Here is a 16,468-nt window from a genome sequence, read left to right as displayed (position 1 = left end):
GAACCAATGGATTCATGTCATATACATGCTATCTATTGTTGGTGTTCAGTGTTCATTGGGAAGTTCGGGGGAGACAGCTCTCCCAGACATATTGCTCAGCCTAGACTTGAAAGAGCCACCAAGTGAGCCCACAGAAATTCTTACATTTGTGTATGTGGCGGTGACAGCACTGACAGAAGACCTCAGGAGGTCATTGAATTCAGCAGGAACAGAATGTTGAAGCTTCTATCAAGCACTGAAGAAACTGAAAGGAATTTGGTGTCGTTAGTGATCATAGAGACAAAATGGATGGAAGGAGCCTCTGTTTCCTCATATGCTGCAGATATTCTTCAAGCTTCCCCAATGTGTTTCCAATTGGATACACCAACTATATTTTTGACGGAAGAAATTTGGAAGACTATATTTTATTTGGCTAAGTCCCTTTCTGCCCAAATTTCTTTAGTTATTAATAAACCTAAACTTCTTGAAAATAACTGAGAAGCAAGAAGTTGGAAAAAGTACCTAAACAGATGGATTTGGTTGAAATCCACTTGAGAAAGTTTACAGAGATTCAAGAAAATCCTATAAACAATTTATATCTTTGTTCAGAAACTGGGTACCTAGAGAATATGGAAAGGCGGCAAAATTTAGTTTATAAAAACTTTCACCACTCGAAGTTGATTTCTGATAAAGAAATGTTTACACGATATTTGGTGGAAATATTAAAAGTTCCTGTGAATCTATACTCCCTACCCTGAAGGGCCACAAAAGGATCTGGAAAACGACTGGCAAAACTATCAACAGTTTCTGAAGACAGTTTGAATATTACAGCCCTTTGGAAGCTTCTGATCAGGTGATGTCTGTGTCAATCATGATAGTGACTTTGGTACTAGTTCCAGATAGGGATTGGTTTTTTAAGCTTTATTTTATTTTATTTTTTTTAAAGACATGGAGGAGCAGTTTCTTAATTGTAAAGTTATTATATTTCCAGATGTCCCCATGGTAACTCAGAGGAGGCATAAGCAGTTTCTGCTGCCCTGCCCTCGAGTTCTATAATTGGATACAATTTTCAAATTGCAGTTTCCTTGCAAATGTTTTGCCAAACTTAACAATGTTTCCTATTTATTCTTTAAACCTTCTCAACTGAAGGTTTAAAGAACCTTGAATGATAATGCTGGTTAAGGGCTGTTAGGGTTTTGTTTGTTTGTTTTTTTTAATCATATTGCCTAAATTTCTCTTTTCAGCCATTTGTGGTAATGGCTTACCCTACTTAGGGGACATATTTTAGATGGCAAGAAAATCAAACAGCAAAAAATATCTGCCAATCTTTGATTTCTTTGTGTGATATACTTGATTTTTGTATATTGATAAATGGTATAATAAAGTTTTTTAAAAATATGCCTTTGAAGCTTTTCTAAATGAGGTGCCTCAGCTGGTGGTGAGTCCAGACGGTGCTGCTTGCTTAGGGGTAAGAACAAGCATGGACATTTAATTGATTATTAAGGCAAATAGTTTGTCAAAATGTCCAAGAAAAGATGGACTCATCCTAGCCTTCTTTAGGGCTTCCTCCCAAATTCTGTCTTCTAAATTGGCTGAAATACACAAGAGTACTAAAAAAGGAAGCCATTAGCAAAAAAATGTGTTAGCTACTTTAACAGGAGTACCCAAAGACAGGAAAAATTCCAGCTCATATTACCCACCAAATCTCTATGTTAAACTACTATAGAAAAAGTCTAGCCAAAAGTTCTAGCAACTGATACATAAAGACCAAGTTGAATTTAAGGGATGAAAGAGTTGACAGTGTTAGAATAGTAGTCAATTTACTACATACCATGAAGAAGACAGATCCAAAAACCCTTATGATCACCTTAGAAACTGAAAAGGCGTTCAAGTCAAGTAGAACTGGACTACCTATTTGTAGTGTTACAAAATCTAGGCCAGGGAGAATATATTCATATGTGAATTAAAGTATACATGAAGATCCTAAAGTTCAGATCAAAGTTGACAGAGTATGAAATCCTTCTTGGGAAAGGGATCAAGGAAGGGCTGCCCCTTACCCACCAAGCTTATACAAGGTCCGAGTCTTTTTAAAGGTTATAAAATAAATAAAACCAAAGTGCTTGACAAATGTCACCCCAAAAACCAAAATTAGAAATAGAATCAATATTTTGATTCATATGGTCTCCAGGTTATCTAAAATACTAGGGGTCAGCATACTCACCAACTTAGATATGTTATATTCTCTAAATTATAAATCTCTCCTTAGAAAAATGATGACCTCAAAATCTGGGCCCCTTACCAAACTTCCTAGATAAGAAGAATGGACAAAGTAAAGATGAACATCCTCCCTAGATTACCATTCATGTTGGAAATGCTCTCAATAAAACTATTGAGAGCAATTCTTTGGAGAACTTGATAGATTAATCACTGAATTTCTATCACAGGATAAAAACCCAAGAGTAGCCTTGAATATTCTGACTAGGCCTAAAAGAAAGGCATATTAGGCCTTCTTAATTTTTATATGTAACACTCATATGGTTTGGAATACAGAAACCACAGACACCGTTTTGCTTCCTGAAAAATGGAATTTTCATTTACTAGGATGTCTATCAAGTCACGTGTCACAGAGAATGATCATCATCCTTTTGTGTCTGCTATGCTAAGTATATGAAACATAGCAGCTGTCTAAGGGGTCATCACATCAACTCCTTCACCCCTGACTTCTGCATGGAGAAACAGTAACCCTCCCTCACATTTTACTAGTACTAATTTTCCCTATGGAATGATCTGCAGGGACAAATGTTTCAGGGATAAACAGCTTATGATGCTTCAGTAGTTAGTTGTCTATGAGACGACAGGCATAATAAAGTTTAAATATCTTCAGTTAAAAGGTCAAATAACTAAGCATCCCTCCAAGAAGAAATATAGTCAGGTTCTCACTAGGTTTGAAAAAAATGGTACGAAGACACTAACATTTGCAAGGGATTAGCAGAGAAAATCATATATTATTAGAGGATGTACAACAACCCTTGCTTAAAAAGAAGAAAATATGAAAAAGAGCAGTAGAACATGAGGTATCAGAGAAGAAATGGTTACAAATATTTACAACAACAAGTACAAGTATTTTCATACATACTACACAGGAAAACGACTATAAGCTGCTGTTCAGATGGTACTATACACCAGATAGACTGAAAAAGATTCATCAAATTTGGTGGATGTAGACCACCAAGAAATACAGAGCAGACATTTATAGGATATGTAGGATTATAGAAGGTCCAAACAGTACCAGATTCCTTGGTTATTTTACTAGGACTTCCCCTCAGGGAGTCTAGTCAGTATGGAACATAATTCAATTCCTTTGACTGTACATTTGCAGGATGCAGCTAGGTATGTTGTTGCCCATTATGTAGATGCTTCTAATGGAATTGTGGTTTTGTCTTATATGGCAAATAATGCACCATAGAGATAACCACACACCATGTTAGGGACCATTATGGCATTAAGAAAACATGGGAGCCCTTCAGGATAATGACAGATAAAACATTTATTGCTTTACAAAGTTCTAAAGACAAGAAAGGATTATGAAGCATATGGCAATTGTTAAGCAATGCCCTCTATTATGATGTTGAAAGTTTTATATTCATCAAAATTGTGCTCACTGCTATATAGTTTACATAACTTGCTGTATCAGTCTATTACTTTTAATGGTTTGAGCAGGTGTAAGTTGTAATTGTTTTTTAAATTGTGTTCGTTTTCTCTTTTCTATATATTGTATTGACAGAATGCTCAATAAAAGAAAAAATGTAATTAAAAACACCAATACCAGATCTTTTCTTTTAGCCCTTCAGCAATATCGCTTATGAAAACTTTAAATGAAATTGTCTCCTCCCCAGAACAATCCTTGTAGCACCCTACTGGCCTCATTACGCTGCTTAAAGTGAACTTCACTTATCATAGCCCTTTGTTCTCAGCATTCTATTTCCAACTCTTGTTATTCATTATAACATATACACTTCTCAGCTTGCTTTATCAATCTCCTGCGTAGAACTGTGTCAAGAACTTAAATGAAGTCTAAACAGACATCATCCCTCATTGAATTCTCATTTTCCTGCTTCCTTCTGCTTTTCCATCTAGTTTCATAGTCCTTTTTCTTCTGTTAATGCAAATCCTTTTTTCCCTTCCCTTTTCAATTACTTTTTGAAAGCATTCTTTTTTTTTTTGCTTCCTTTTTCTTTTCTAAGATGTGCATTTCCCCTCTAATGGCTTTCTTTGGTCATGCCAGTTGTTTTACTCACCAGATTACCCTCCTCTTCTTCTACCCTAGGAGGTTCTGAAGTGATCCTCCATCGAAAAGAAAAAGGCAATTAAGATGATTTTTGGTTTATCTCCCAGTAGAATCATCCAAAAATAAGCCTAGTACTATTATTTAATGAGAAAAGATGGATAATTGTGTTCTTATTTCACAGGCTTTCAATAGTCACTACCCCAAAAGAAATCTTTCACTTTCTAATTCTGTAGGCTGTAGTAAAATCAGCCGCTTTCCTCCTGAAAGTATAACCCACCAAAAAAAAAAAAAAGTTGAACAGTGAGTCTATCAGAGGAAGTAAATTCTCTTGGAAAATAATTTTTCTAATTACAAAAATGTCACACACAACAGTGTCAAAACACATTATTAGGTAGTATTAAAATCTTTGTAAGATGAAACCCAATAATGAAGGTATTGCAGAATAAGATAGAATCTTAATTTAAAACAACCCAATAATACATATTTTCTTATATTATCCTGAAGTTTTGACTATTACACAAAGTTTCTTCAGAGAAAATAGTAAGCCTGGGTTAAGTTTCTTAAAAGTTAATGTTTAAGAATAATTTAAACGTAGGGGTCAACTTAGTAAGATTTATCCCTCCTGTGATAAAAGCCATAGAAAGGATGTGTGTTAGTAGACAGAACAGTAAACTAATATAAGTTAGGACAGTTTCTGATAATCCAGCCCAAGTAATAAATAGAGGTTAAAACTCACATTTTTAGCACAGATTTTCATTTAATTATGTGGTAAAAAAAAAAACAACAACAAAAAAACAAGCACACACTAGTGTGGGATACAGTAAGCCAAAGGACCAAGAGTTAAAGAAATATTCTAAAACAAAAAACACGTTAAAAATGTGAGTAAATTTGAAAAGGTCTGCTAAAACTTCAATAATACAGAAAAGTGCAGCAAAACCAGAAATAAAGTGAGGCAGGTGCTGGAAAAAGTTGGAAAGTATAACCAGGTGTCCACTGCACAAAGCTTATGCTTCAATTATACTTGCCATGCCTAGCCAAAATGGCCTTACATGCAAAATTGGGCATAATTATGGCCCACAGTGCTACATTATACCTACCACAGCTGTCAATGGCAAGAAAATGCAAGGTACTCTTAACTTGGCCAAGCCTGGTATGACATATGCACATGAAGAGGATCAATATGATTTGTAATTGATTGGGCTGGCACCATACTGGAAATTTAACTCCTGGGTCTGAGGTGAAGTAATAGTTCATTCACATTTCTGGTGTCCAATGTTATTCTATTGCTGTGTCCATTGAGGTAGGAGGGATTACATTTCCAGCATTAGAAAAATATGCCTTAAGCAGTTTGCCCTTTAACATGTCTTCCTGCATTGCGGGGGAATAGCCAATGCTTTCATTAATGTGGGAATTTGCATGTAACCATGCTATACTTAGTACAGGTTTAAACTTGCATTTTAGTGTGGATTTGTCACACAAAAACTCCTGTTGAATAGCAGGTTTAAGTTGGCACTGAAAAATCTGCAGTATAACAAGTTAAATCCGGGTCAGTGTGCCTTATTACATGGGGTTCTACGTTCACTATAAGCAAGTCACTTTTTCTCCCTGCATATCAGTTTAACCAACTTTAATAACAGTGGGATAATAATAATAATCTTCCACCCCTTTTAGGAGTTGATATGGCAAATAGGTGCAAAACCCTTTCTAATCATATTATATACTTCTGAAGTATTACAAGCTGGAAAGTTTGCTGGAATCCCATTAGGCTGAAAAGCAGACAGAACTATTACTAGTGACAAGAGGCCCTTACAATAAAGCAGCATTCACAAAAAGGAAGTTTAACTGGATAGCTGCCATCTTTCTCACTAGATTTTCAATTTGTGTAATGTAGAAATAAAGATTAAGAAACAAAGGAAACTAGTAATACCTTTGTATTAGACTAATAATGCAATTCTAAACTACCTTTCAGGAGTTACATTCTTGAAGGGAGAGTAACTCTCAAAATTTAGTCAAAAATGTATTGTTAGTCCAATTTTATTTATTTATTTATTTCTTTCTTTTGTATACCGACATTCGATCGAGATATCACATCGGTTTCCAGACAACAGGTTGAATAGAGCCGGAACTGCCCTATTTTACATTGTAACAAGAGAACAGTTGATTAAACAATAAATATAAGGAACATTGTAACATATGAATAAAATTAAAATTAAATATTAGATGTGGGTATATAGAAATGGCATATAGCCTAAATACAATATGTACAATATGACTTGGTTATGAGTAGGGTGGGGGACAGGGAAGACAATAAGTAGGTTATGAGTAGGGTGGGGGACAGGGAAGACAATAAAAAGATATCAATAAATGAGTAGGGTGATATCAATAAATGAGTAGGGTGATATCAATAAATGAGTAGGGTGGGGGACAGGGAAGACAATAAAAAGATATCAATAAATAAAAGAAAATAAAGTGATCTTTACTTCCATACATTTAATGGACTAAAGGGGCAACCACATTACTATATCCAATTTGTGTTAGAAACCATATCCAAAAGAACTCTGCAGTTAACTGGCAAACAGCACCTTTTACGAGTTTATCTTGTATTCCTCACATTTTGTATCTGGCTCATTTTCACCTGCTGATTTATAATGGACTGTCTTTTAAGTGCATCTGCACAGCACTTGGTGTGTCCAATAGTACTTCGGAAATAATTAGTAGTAGTAATAGCAGTACTAGGTTATGAGCATTATAGCAAAGTAGGTGTAACAAACAAAGCAGTTCAAACTTAAGTGCCTTCCTAACATGCAAATAATGAATTAACAATATCTATTAGTGTTTAACTTGTGACATATTTAGTAATTAAAAAAACAAAATGGATCTGCACTCATATCATAAGCAGCTAACAATGTGCCTTCAATATTTGGGTTATTTCAGTCAAAGCTTATATAACAAAAACAAAGCAAGATAAAAAAAAAATCTCTCAACTTTTCTTAGTCCTCTCAGTATCACATAATAACAAACATTAAAAAATACCTGTTCTGCTTCTCTTGCTGTAGTAACTGAGCTGCTATCTTCCTTAAATCTGTGACTTCCTTAAGTTCATCATCATCTTCCTCCTCTTCCTCTGCTAGCAGCTGTTCTTTATGAAGCCTGTAAAAAAAACAAAACAGAATATTTATTATCCTAAGTCATATTTAATAGTTATTAAGCATCAGGTGTAATAACCACTATGTCAAGGTATTTCCAGACAAGTCATTACAACATGTAAATTGAAATACTCTTTTTTTCTCTGGAGGGATCTTAGGATCTGGATGACAAAATCCTATTTTTTTTCCCTTTTTGAAAGGGCAAAGAAAAAGGAATGTTGCAACTAAGGACAACTGAAAGGTTGTAATCAAAATCTTTCTAATTTAAAGCAAAGATCCAGCACAAAAGGGGAAAATGTAGACAGTATTTCATCTGAAGTTTTTTAAACAAATCATATTCAACTAAGTAAAAAGGTACTCCCAGAATGTCCTGACTGAACAAATACATCTTAAAATGGGGCATGTTTAGATAAAATCTTTAAGCTTGGTTTTGGTTAATTTTTAAATAAATATGCCTTCTTTGGATCTTATAAAAGATCAATTAGTTGTTTAGCTGGATAATTTTATACTTTGAGAGATGGAATTAAAAACTTTATGACAGGCCCACAAGGAACTTCAAAAGGCAATGAAAAATCTTTAACAAATGCTAAAGACTAACTTGTTCTTCTGTTAATAAAACAATGTGACAATAATACAACTAAACTCATTTTCTTTAACCATTAGCAAAACTTTTGTATTTTAAAATGCTGCAAACTAACAATAACTACAAAGTTTCAAGGTAGTATACAAATAATTGAAAGCAAAACACAAATAAGAAAACTAAACCTGAGCAGTGAAAATACAGAACAAAAGAAATGATAGCAATCTAAATCCAGCTCAGAAAGTAGCCATTAAGGGATATATTTGCTATCTTGATAGCTCCAAAGATGGAATCCAGCAAAACAAAAAAAAAATGTCTGCCAACCAAACAAATCTGATTAGGAAATGTAAGCAGGTTTTCCTACTCTGTCTCAAAAGGAGGGAGGAGAGAGAAGCCTATGCTATCCAGAAGTTTCTCAGAAAACAAAATTTGCTTACCTGTAATAGGTTTTTTTCCCCAAGGACAGCAAGATATCATGGGTTCACAGATGGGTGAAGGTGGGTGATTTCAACTGATAGGCCAGTGCAATGACTTCAGAGATTTTAGCATACTCAGTTTAGCATGTGTTGGTCACCTCCATCCCCCCTGTTAGCTGTATAGCTACAAATATGAGTAAAAGTCTAGGCACACCTGATCAAATGATGTTTCATTGAATCTTTAAGTGAACAGAAGTTGATATGACTCTACAGGGCACAAAGTTAAAACACATCTTTCCACAAATTTTAATGCTCAATTACTATTTTTATAGTTTGTTCTTTTTTAAAGATTCAAAAAAAATAAAATAGTGAATATGGCGCGTGCAAACGTTTGTGTGCCCTTTCAGTCAGTACTTTGGAATAAACCCCTTGCTAGAAATAACAGCATCCAAACATTTCCTGTAGCCAGCCAAGAGATTTTTAATTCTTACTTTTAGGATTTTTTCCCCATTCTTCCTTATAGAACTCTTCTAATTCAAAATTATCTCAGGTCTCCTTGCATATCCTGCATGTTTGAGATCTCCTCACATATTTTCAATAATGTTCAAGTCTAGGGACAGTGAAGAGCATTCTAAAACCTTCATCTTTTATTTCTTGTTAAGTACTTCACTTTTTCTTTTTTTTAATTATGTTTAGGATCATTGTCTTGCTGAAATATCCAACTTCTTTTCGGCTTCATATTTATTCTCTTTCCATGGGACTAATTTCTAGGATATGTTGATATTTACTTGAATCCATTCTTCCATCCACTGGCAAAATATTTCCTGTGCCACCGGCTGCCACACAAGATCAAAGCACAACAGATCCTCCCCCGTGCTTTACGGTAGGCAAGAGAAAAAGTAAACCACACTATAGTTACATGATGTTGCGTTCCATATTAGGAGTTACAACCCAGAAAAGGGATCTGGGACAGTTTTGCAGAAGGCATTTCAATGGAGCATAGGAAAAGGTTAATTTAGCCCCTTATGAGAGTAAAATACAGTTTGGTTGAATAACAGTTAAAGCGCACAGTTGCATATGAGTTCTCTGCTGTCTCTGTAAAAACATATTGTGTCAGGCAGCCCTCCCTTTCTTCGAGTCTAAGAAAGCAGGCTGGAAGAGTCAAGGACACAGACAGAGACACACAGAATACAGCATATTGGGCAGCTTGCCACACACGTATAAGAACATAAGAAATTGCCATGCTGGGTCAGACCAAGGGTCCATCAAGCCCAGCATCCTGTTTCCAACAGTGGCCAATCCAGGCCACAAGAACCTGGCAATTACCCAAGCACTAAGAAGATCCCATGCTACTGATGCAATTAATAGCAGTGGCTATTCCCTAAGTAAACTTGATTAATAGCCATTAATGGACTTCTCCTCCAAGAACTTATCCAAACCTTTTTTTTTTTTTTAACTCAGCTATACTAACTGCACTAACCACATCCTCTGGCAACAAATTCCAAAGCTTAATTGTGCATTGAGTGAAAAAGAATTTTCTCCGATTAGTCTTAAATGTGCTACTTACTAACTTCATGGAATGCCCCCTATATATAGACCTAGGCAAAGACATTGTGCACATGTGTATAACAGATATGGCAATTCCCTGGCAGTGTAGCTAAACAGCAGCAAAGAAGCCATTATGGGACAGCTTCTCTGATATTTGCTGCTACTGGACAGAGGTTACTGTCCAAACCGAAAAATTCAATGCTGCTGGGAAGCAGAGACTACTTAAGGACTGAACAAAGGAAAGGCGGGCAGACTCCTTCACAGCACACCAACTCCAATAGAAGTTGGGGTCCTCCCAAGAATTGCTTGCAATCACAGCTCAGAAGTCAGAGGATGCTTTTTGAGGTAAGTTATTGGCGATTAGCGCCTGCCTGTAATATAGATATTGCTTTCATTTTTATTACTGCTGTCTTCTCTCTCTCTGTCTCGTGCATATTATGTGTGCGCACTCTCATAATTGAGGATTAGGTTTATATATTTGTTTGGGGAAATTGTTGTTAGTATAATATATTTTGCATATATATATTTTTTTTTTCACAATACATATCTCAGATTATTCACACCAGTTTTTGGCTCTAGTGGTTGTTTGCCTGCTTCATTTCTCTCAGAGACTCCCACCTGCAGGAACCCACAATACATTGCTTGTGGGAAGGAGAAAAACTCCTTTTACCTTATCCTAATAACTCTGCCTTTTGGCTAAATCTGAGACAGGGTGACATCTTGAACAATAGATTGAAATCCTTGGCTCAGTATGCAGTGGTGGTCAAAAAGAAAAGAGAATGTTAGGAATTATTAGGAAAGAAATGGAGAATGTCACAATACCGCTGTATCACTCCACAGTGAATCTACCACCCCTAGAGTACTATGTCCAGGTCTGGTTGCTGATCTCAAAATAAGATATAGCTGAACTGGAAAAGGCCGAACAAAATGATAAAGGGGATGGAAAGGCTAAAGAGGTTAGGGATCTTCAGCTTGGAAAAGACACAGCTGAGGGGGAATATGAAAGAGGTCTATAAAATCATGAGTATAATAGAAGGGGTAAATGTCAATTGGTTATTTAACTCTTTCAAATAATTCAAAAATTAGGGGGACACTATGAAGTTATTAAGTAGCACATTTAAAACAAATCATGAGAGAATTCTCTCTCACTCAATGCACAATTAAGCCCTGGGATTGTAGTAAAGGCAACTCACATAGCTTGGTTTAAAAAAAGGTTTGGACAAGTTCTGGAGGTCTGTAAACCATTATTAACCACAGACAAATTTGGGAAAAGCTACTACTTATCCCTGGGCGGTAGCAGCATGGGATATATCTATTGTTAGGGATCCAGCGGGTACTTGTGACCTGGATTGGCCACTGCTGGCAACAGGATACTGTTGGCAATTGGACTGACCCAGTATGGTAATTATGTTTACTGTATATGTTCTTCAAACATTTCACCCTTTTTTCTCCAAATGTATCTTGTGTAGTTGTGACAGAACAGTTCAATTTTCCTTTCATAAGTCCAAAGTACTTTGTTCCAAAAAGAAGCAGGCTTATCAAGATTTGTTTTGCATAATTTAGCAATGACATTTATAATGTGGTCATAAAAAAAGGATTTCTTCCTGACAACTCTCCCATGCAGATATTGCTGCGTAAGCAAACTGTACTTTGGGCAATGACTCCAGTGGCAGCAACTTATCTGCCGCTGGCCCATGGTTCCAATTTACAAATCTGACCACTTTTTGGGCTGCTGTATCGGAGATTTTTCTTGGTTTCCAACCTTATCATGAGCTCAATAGTTCCACATAACTTCCATTTTTTTAACAATGTTTCTGAAATTGCTAGCCAGAAGCAATTTAGACATTTTTGGGTGGTTTTTTTTGCTTTTCTCTGCTTAGTAAGAGAAATTTATGTTCATTTTCAAATGCTGACAGCTGCTTAGAGGAGTCCATGGTTGTTTAAAGCAGATAGAACAATCAGAATCAGAGTATTCATTAAAGCATGGAATTGTCTTCACCTGACTAATTCAAGGCCTATAAGTCTATCAATATTTTGGGACTTAATAATAACTTAAAAGAAAATGTAACAATCAATTGGGTGTCCAAACTTTTGAACATGCAGTATATGAAAATTATTCCTTACCTGCTAATTTTCGTTCCTGTAGTACCATGGATCCGTCCAGACGGTGGGTTATGTCCCCTGTCCAGCAGATGGAGTCAGAACAGAATTTTGGGAGAGGTTCTATATGACCTCATCACTCTGGTCTCTAACTTCAGTATCTAGTCTAGCAAAGCCAAACCGAAAATAACAGAGGGATCAAGTAAATATTCCCTAGAAAATTACAAACTGTATTGAAGTTCAACATTAACGGTAATATGGAACTTGCCAAAAAGCAGAACTGATAAATAACAGACCCTGGTGAAAGAAAACCAGGAAAATCAGAAAAGCCAGGAGAGGATAGTCGAGCAGAAGTGACCCACCCAATAATATCTTCAAATGAAAAAGGGAAGGGTGTCTGGACTGATCCATGGTACTACAGGAACGAAAATTAGCAGGTGCAATGCCGCTACCTGCTCCAGGTGTTGCTCCGCCTAAAGAATCAGCTCTTGAGCCTCCTGGGTCACTGCCTGACTCTTGGTTCCTCTCTGCTGATTGATGTAGGCTACTGTTGTCGCATTGTCCTACAGGACCCTAACCGACTAACCTCATACCAATTGCAGAAAAGCAAGTAAAACGAAACACATCGCTCTGGTTTCTAAGTGACTGACAGACCAGGAAGCCTCTTTCGCGGACCAGATGTCCTGAGTAGACTGCCGCTGACAAACTGCTCCTAATCAAGATAGACTGCATCAGTTGTAGGAATCACCCAATTTGAAACCCTCCAGCTCCACACCACGAACCAGATTGGAATTTAGCAGCCTTTTGAGAAAGCAAATGTTGCTTACCTGATGTAACAGGTGTTCTCACAGGACAGCAGGATGTTAGTCCTCACAAATGGGTGACATCGAGGATGGAGCCCAACCACAGAAAACTTCTGTCAAAGTTTCAGGAACTTTGACTGGCCCCTACTGGGCATGCCCAGCAAGGCACTGACCCTGCAGCCAGCAGGGGTCTCCCTTCAGTCTTGTTTCAAAGCTACAGGCAGTGCCGAAAATAAAATAAAAACTAACCCAACACCGCGGGGTGGCGGGCGGGTTTCGTGAGGACTAACATCCTGCTGTCCTGTGAGAACACCTGTTACATCAGGTAAGCAACATTTGCTTTCTCACAGGACAAGCAGGATAGTTGTCCTCACAAATGGGTGAGTACCGAGCTGAGGATGTCCGGACATGCACCAAATGTACCCAACGGCATGCAACAGGCACAACAACTGGGGTGAAATTTGGTAGAGGACATCCGCACCCTACCGGGAGATGGAAGGGTGTTGGTACATCATGCTAGAAAAAGGTTACGCAAGACAGACTGGCCGAAGATGGAATCCTGTCTTCCAGCTTTGTCCAAGCAATAATGGGCTGCAAATGTATGGAGGGAACTCCAGGTGGCAGCCTTGCAGATGTCAGGAAGCGGCACCGATCGAAGGTGTGCTACTGAAGTCGCCATGGCCCTTACAGAGTGTGCTTTGACACGGTCTTGGAAAGGAATGCCAGCTTGCTGATAGCAAAAGGAGATGCAGTCCACCAACCAGGAGGAAAGAGCCTGCTTACCCACAGGTTGACCTAACTTGTTAGGATGGAAAGAGACGAATAATTGAGTGCTCTTCCTGTGGGCAACTGTACGGTCTAGATAGAAAGTTAGAGCACGTTTACAGTCAAGGGTATGCAGAGTCTGTTCCCCGGAGTTGGAGTGGGGCCTGGGAAAGAAGATAGGTAGTATAATGGATTGATTAATATGAAACTCCGAAACTACCTTAGGTAAGAATTTTGGGTGAGTGCGGAGTACCGCCCGGTCCTGCGGGAGTTTAGTGTAAGGCGGATAGGTAACTAGGGCCTGTAATTCACTAACCCTGTGAGCTGAAGTGGTAGCCAAAAGGAATAACACTTTCCATGTGAGATATTTTAGATCACAGGAGTGAAGAGGTTCGAAAGGAGGTTTCATAAGGCGACCAAGAACCAGATTAAGGTCCCAAGATGGGGCCGGAGGGCGAAAAGGTGGCTTCAAATGGAGCAAGCCTTTAAGAAAGCGTGTTACAAGGGGTTGTACTGAAATAGGGACACCCCCGATACCTTTATGGAAGGCGGCTACCGCACTGACATGCATTCTAATGGAAGAGGTCTTTAGACCTGATTCTGATAGATGCCAGAGATAGTCCAAGAATTTAGAAATTGGACAGGAAAGGGGATCAAGGGACTGAGAAGTGCACCATGATGTATACCTTTTCATTTGTAGGAATAAGATTTTCTTGTGGAAGGCTTTCGTGAAGCGATCAGGACACGAGAAACTGAATCCGAAAGGTTAAATGGCTGAAGGACTAACCTTTCAACATCCATGCCGTCAGGGACAAGGCTTGGAGGTTGGGATGGAGGAGGCATCCATCGTTTTGAGTGATCAGATGCGGGTCCTTTCCCAGAGGAATGTGCCTGCGGATGGAGAGATCCTGAAGTATGGGAAACCACACTTGGCATGGCCAGTGCGGTGCTATCAGGATCATAGTTCCTCTGTCCAGACGTAGCTTCACGAGTCTTCGATAGAAGAGGAAGTGGAGGGAATGCATAAAGCAGGCCGGTTGCCACGTGAGGGAGAATGCATCCCTGGGTCGAGAGTGCTGGCTCCGAATGAGAGAGCAGTAATTGTCCACTTTGTGGTTCTGAGGGGACGCAAAGAGGTCTATGTGAGGATAACCCCATTTCTAGAAAAGAGAGGTCGCTACCAAGGGATTGAGTGACCACTCGTGTGGTTGGAAGACTCGGCTTAGCTGGTCTGCCAATACATTGTCTGCTCCCGGGAAGTAGGTGGCCCTGAGGTACATGGAGCGGGAGAGGGCTTCTGCCCAAATCTGCGCAGCTTCCTGACACAAAAGAAAGGAACCTGTGCCTCCCTGCTTGTTTATGTACCACATGGCCACCTGGTTGTCCGTCTGAATCAAGATGACATGGGTCGATAGGCAATCTTGAAAAGTCCTGAGAGCATACCGTATTGCTCGAAGTTCCAGGAAGTTTATCTGGTGTTTGGCTTCCTCTGGAGACCAGAATCCTTGGGTTTGTAAATTGTTTACATGGACTCCCCAATCGACGTTGGAAGCATCGGTTGTGAGAATTAATTGAGGATCTGGTAGGTGAAAAGGCAAGCCCCGTAGGAGGTTGGATTGATTTGTCCACCAGGCAAGAGACAGACGGAGTGCATCGGTGATGCGAACAATGGAGGACAGAGGCTGAACAGCTTGGGTCCATTGTGATCTCAGAGTCCATTGCATGACTCTCATGGCCAGGCGGGCCATGGGAGTCACATGAACCGAGGAGGCCATGTGCCCCAGGAGAATGAGGAATTGGCGAGCTGTTGCTGTGTGTTGAGACTGCAACTGGCAAGCTAGAGACACAAGGATTTGGACTCGTTGATAAGGAAGGAAGGCTTTTGCCTGTAAGGTGTCCAAGTCTGCCCCAATGAAGGATAAGGTCTGAGATGGGACTAAGCAGGATTTCTCGTAATTGACAAGAAACCCTAGAGAAAGCAGAGTTCGAATTGTCAGGGTCAGGGAGGACCGAGCGAGTTGCTGGATTGGGGCCCTGATTAACCAATCGTCCAGGTAGGGGTAGACGTGGACACCTTCCTTCCTGAGAAAAGCTGCAACCACCACGAGGCATTTGGTAAAACCTCGTGGTGCGGATGCCAGGCCGAAAGGGAGCACTCTGTATTGGTAGTGATTTCGGCCTACTAAAAAACGGAGGTATTTGTGATGAGATTGAGCTATCGCAATGTGAGTATAGGCGTCTTTTAGGTCTAGAGAGCATAGCCAGTCCCCTCTTTGCAGCAGAGGGAGAAGCGATCCCAGGGTTACCATCTTGAACTTCTCTCTGTAAAGGTATTTGTTGAGAGCCCGTAGGTCCAGGATTGGTCGAAGACCTCCTGACGTTTTTGGGATTAGAAAGTACCTGGAATAGAACCCTAGTCCTTGTTGTGAGGGAGGAACGGGTTCTATAGCGTTTGACTGGAGGAGAAGGGAAACTTCCTGCTCTAGAAGAACGGAGTGATCGGTGAGTCTCCACGCCTGTAGGGGTGGGGAGTCCGAAGGAAGAGTCAGGAAGTTGAGGTGGTAACCCTGTGCAATTATCGCTATCACCCATTGATCTGTGGTGATGTGATGCCATTTTTCTAGAAAGTGGCTTAACCAACCCCCTACTGGTATGATAGGAAGAGGGATGTGGCATCTGCTCTCTAACTGAAAGTCAAAAGCCCGAGGCAGGGCCAGGTTGTGGAGCTGCTGCGGGCTTTTGTTTATGAGACTGGCGAGGCTGAGATTTATGATAAGGCCTCGCAGACCTAGACTTGGCTAGTGGGGGATAATACTTCCGTGGACGGAAGAATGACTTTTTTG

General features: G+C 39.2%; 1 protein-coding gene across 3 annotated transcripts in view; it reads right to left on the bottom strand.

Annotated features, from left to right (window-relative positions):
* The window catches only part of LRCH2 (leucine rich repeats and calponin homology domain containing 2), a 395,406-nt gene that overhangs the window by 155,146 nt on the left and 223,792 nt on the right, over positions 1-16,468 (bottom strand). For all 3 annotated transcript variants that reach the window (XR_003857457.1, XR_003857458.1, XM_029606513.1), the window contains exon 11: positions 7,301-7,417. Coding sequence is in view for 1 of the 3 variants with exons in the window: in XM_029606513.1 (XP_029462373.1) it covers positions 7,301-7,417 (117 nt within the window). In the remaining 2 variants the exon portion in view is untranslated. The remainder of the gene's footprint in view (positions 1-7,300; positions 7,418-16,468) is intronic.

The sequence above is a fragment of the Rhinatrema bivittatum genome, chromosome 6, assembly GCF_901001135.1.
Source record: "Rhinatrema bivittatum chromosome 6, aRhiBiv1.1, whole genome shotgun sequence".
NCBI lineage: Eukaryota > Metazoa > Chordata > Amphibia > Gymnophiona > Rhinatrematidae > Rhinatrema > Rhinatrema bivittatum.
Note: the sequence above shows the minus strand (reverse complement) of the source record. Positions and strands in the feature narration are given on the sequence as shown.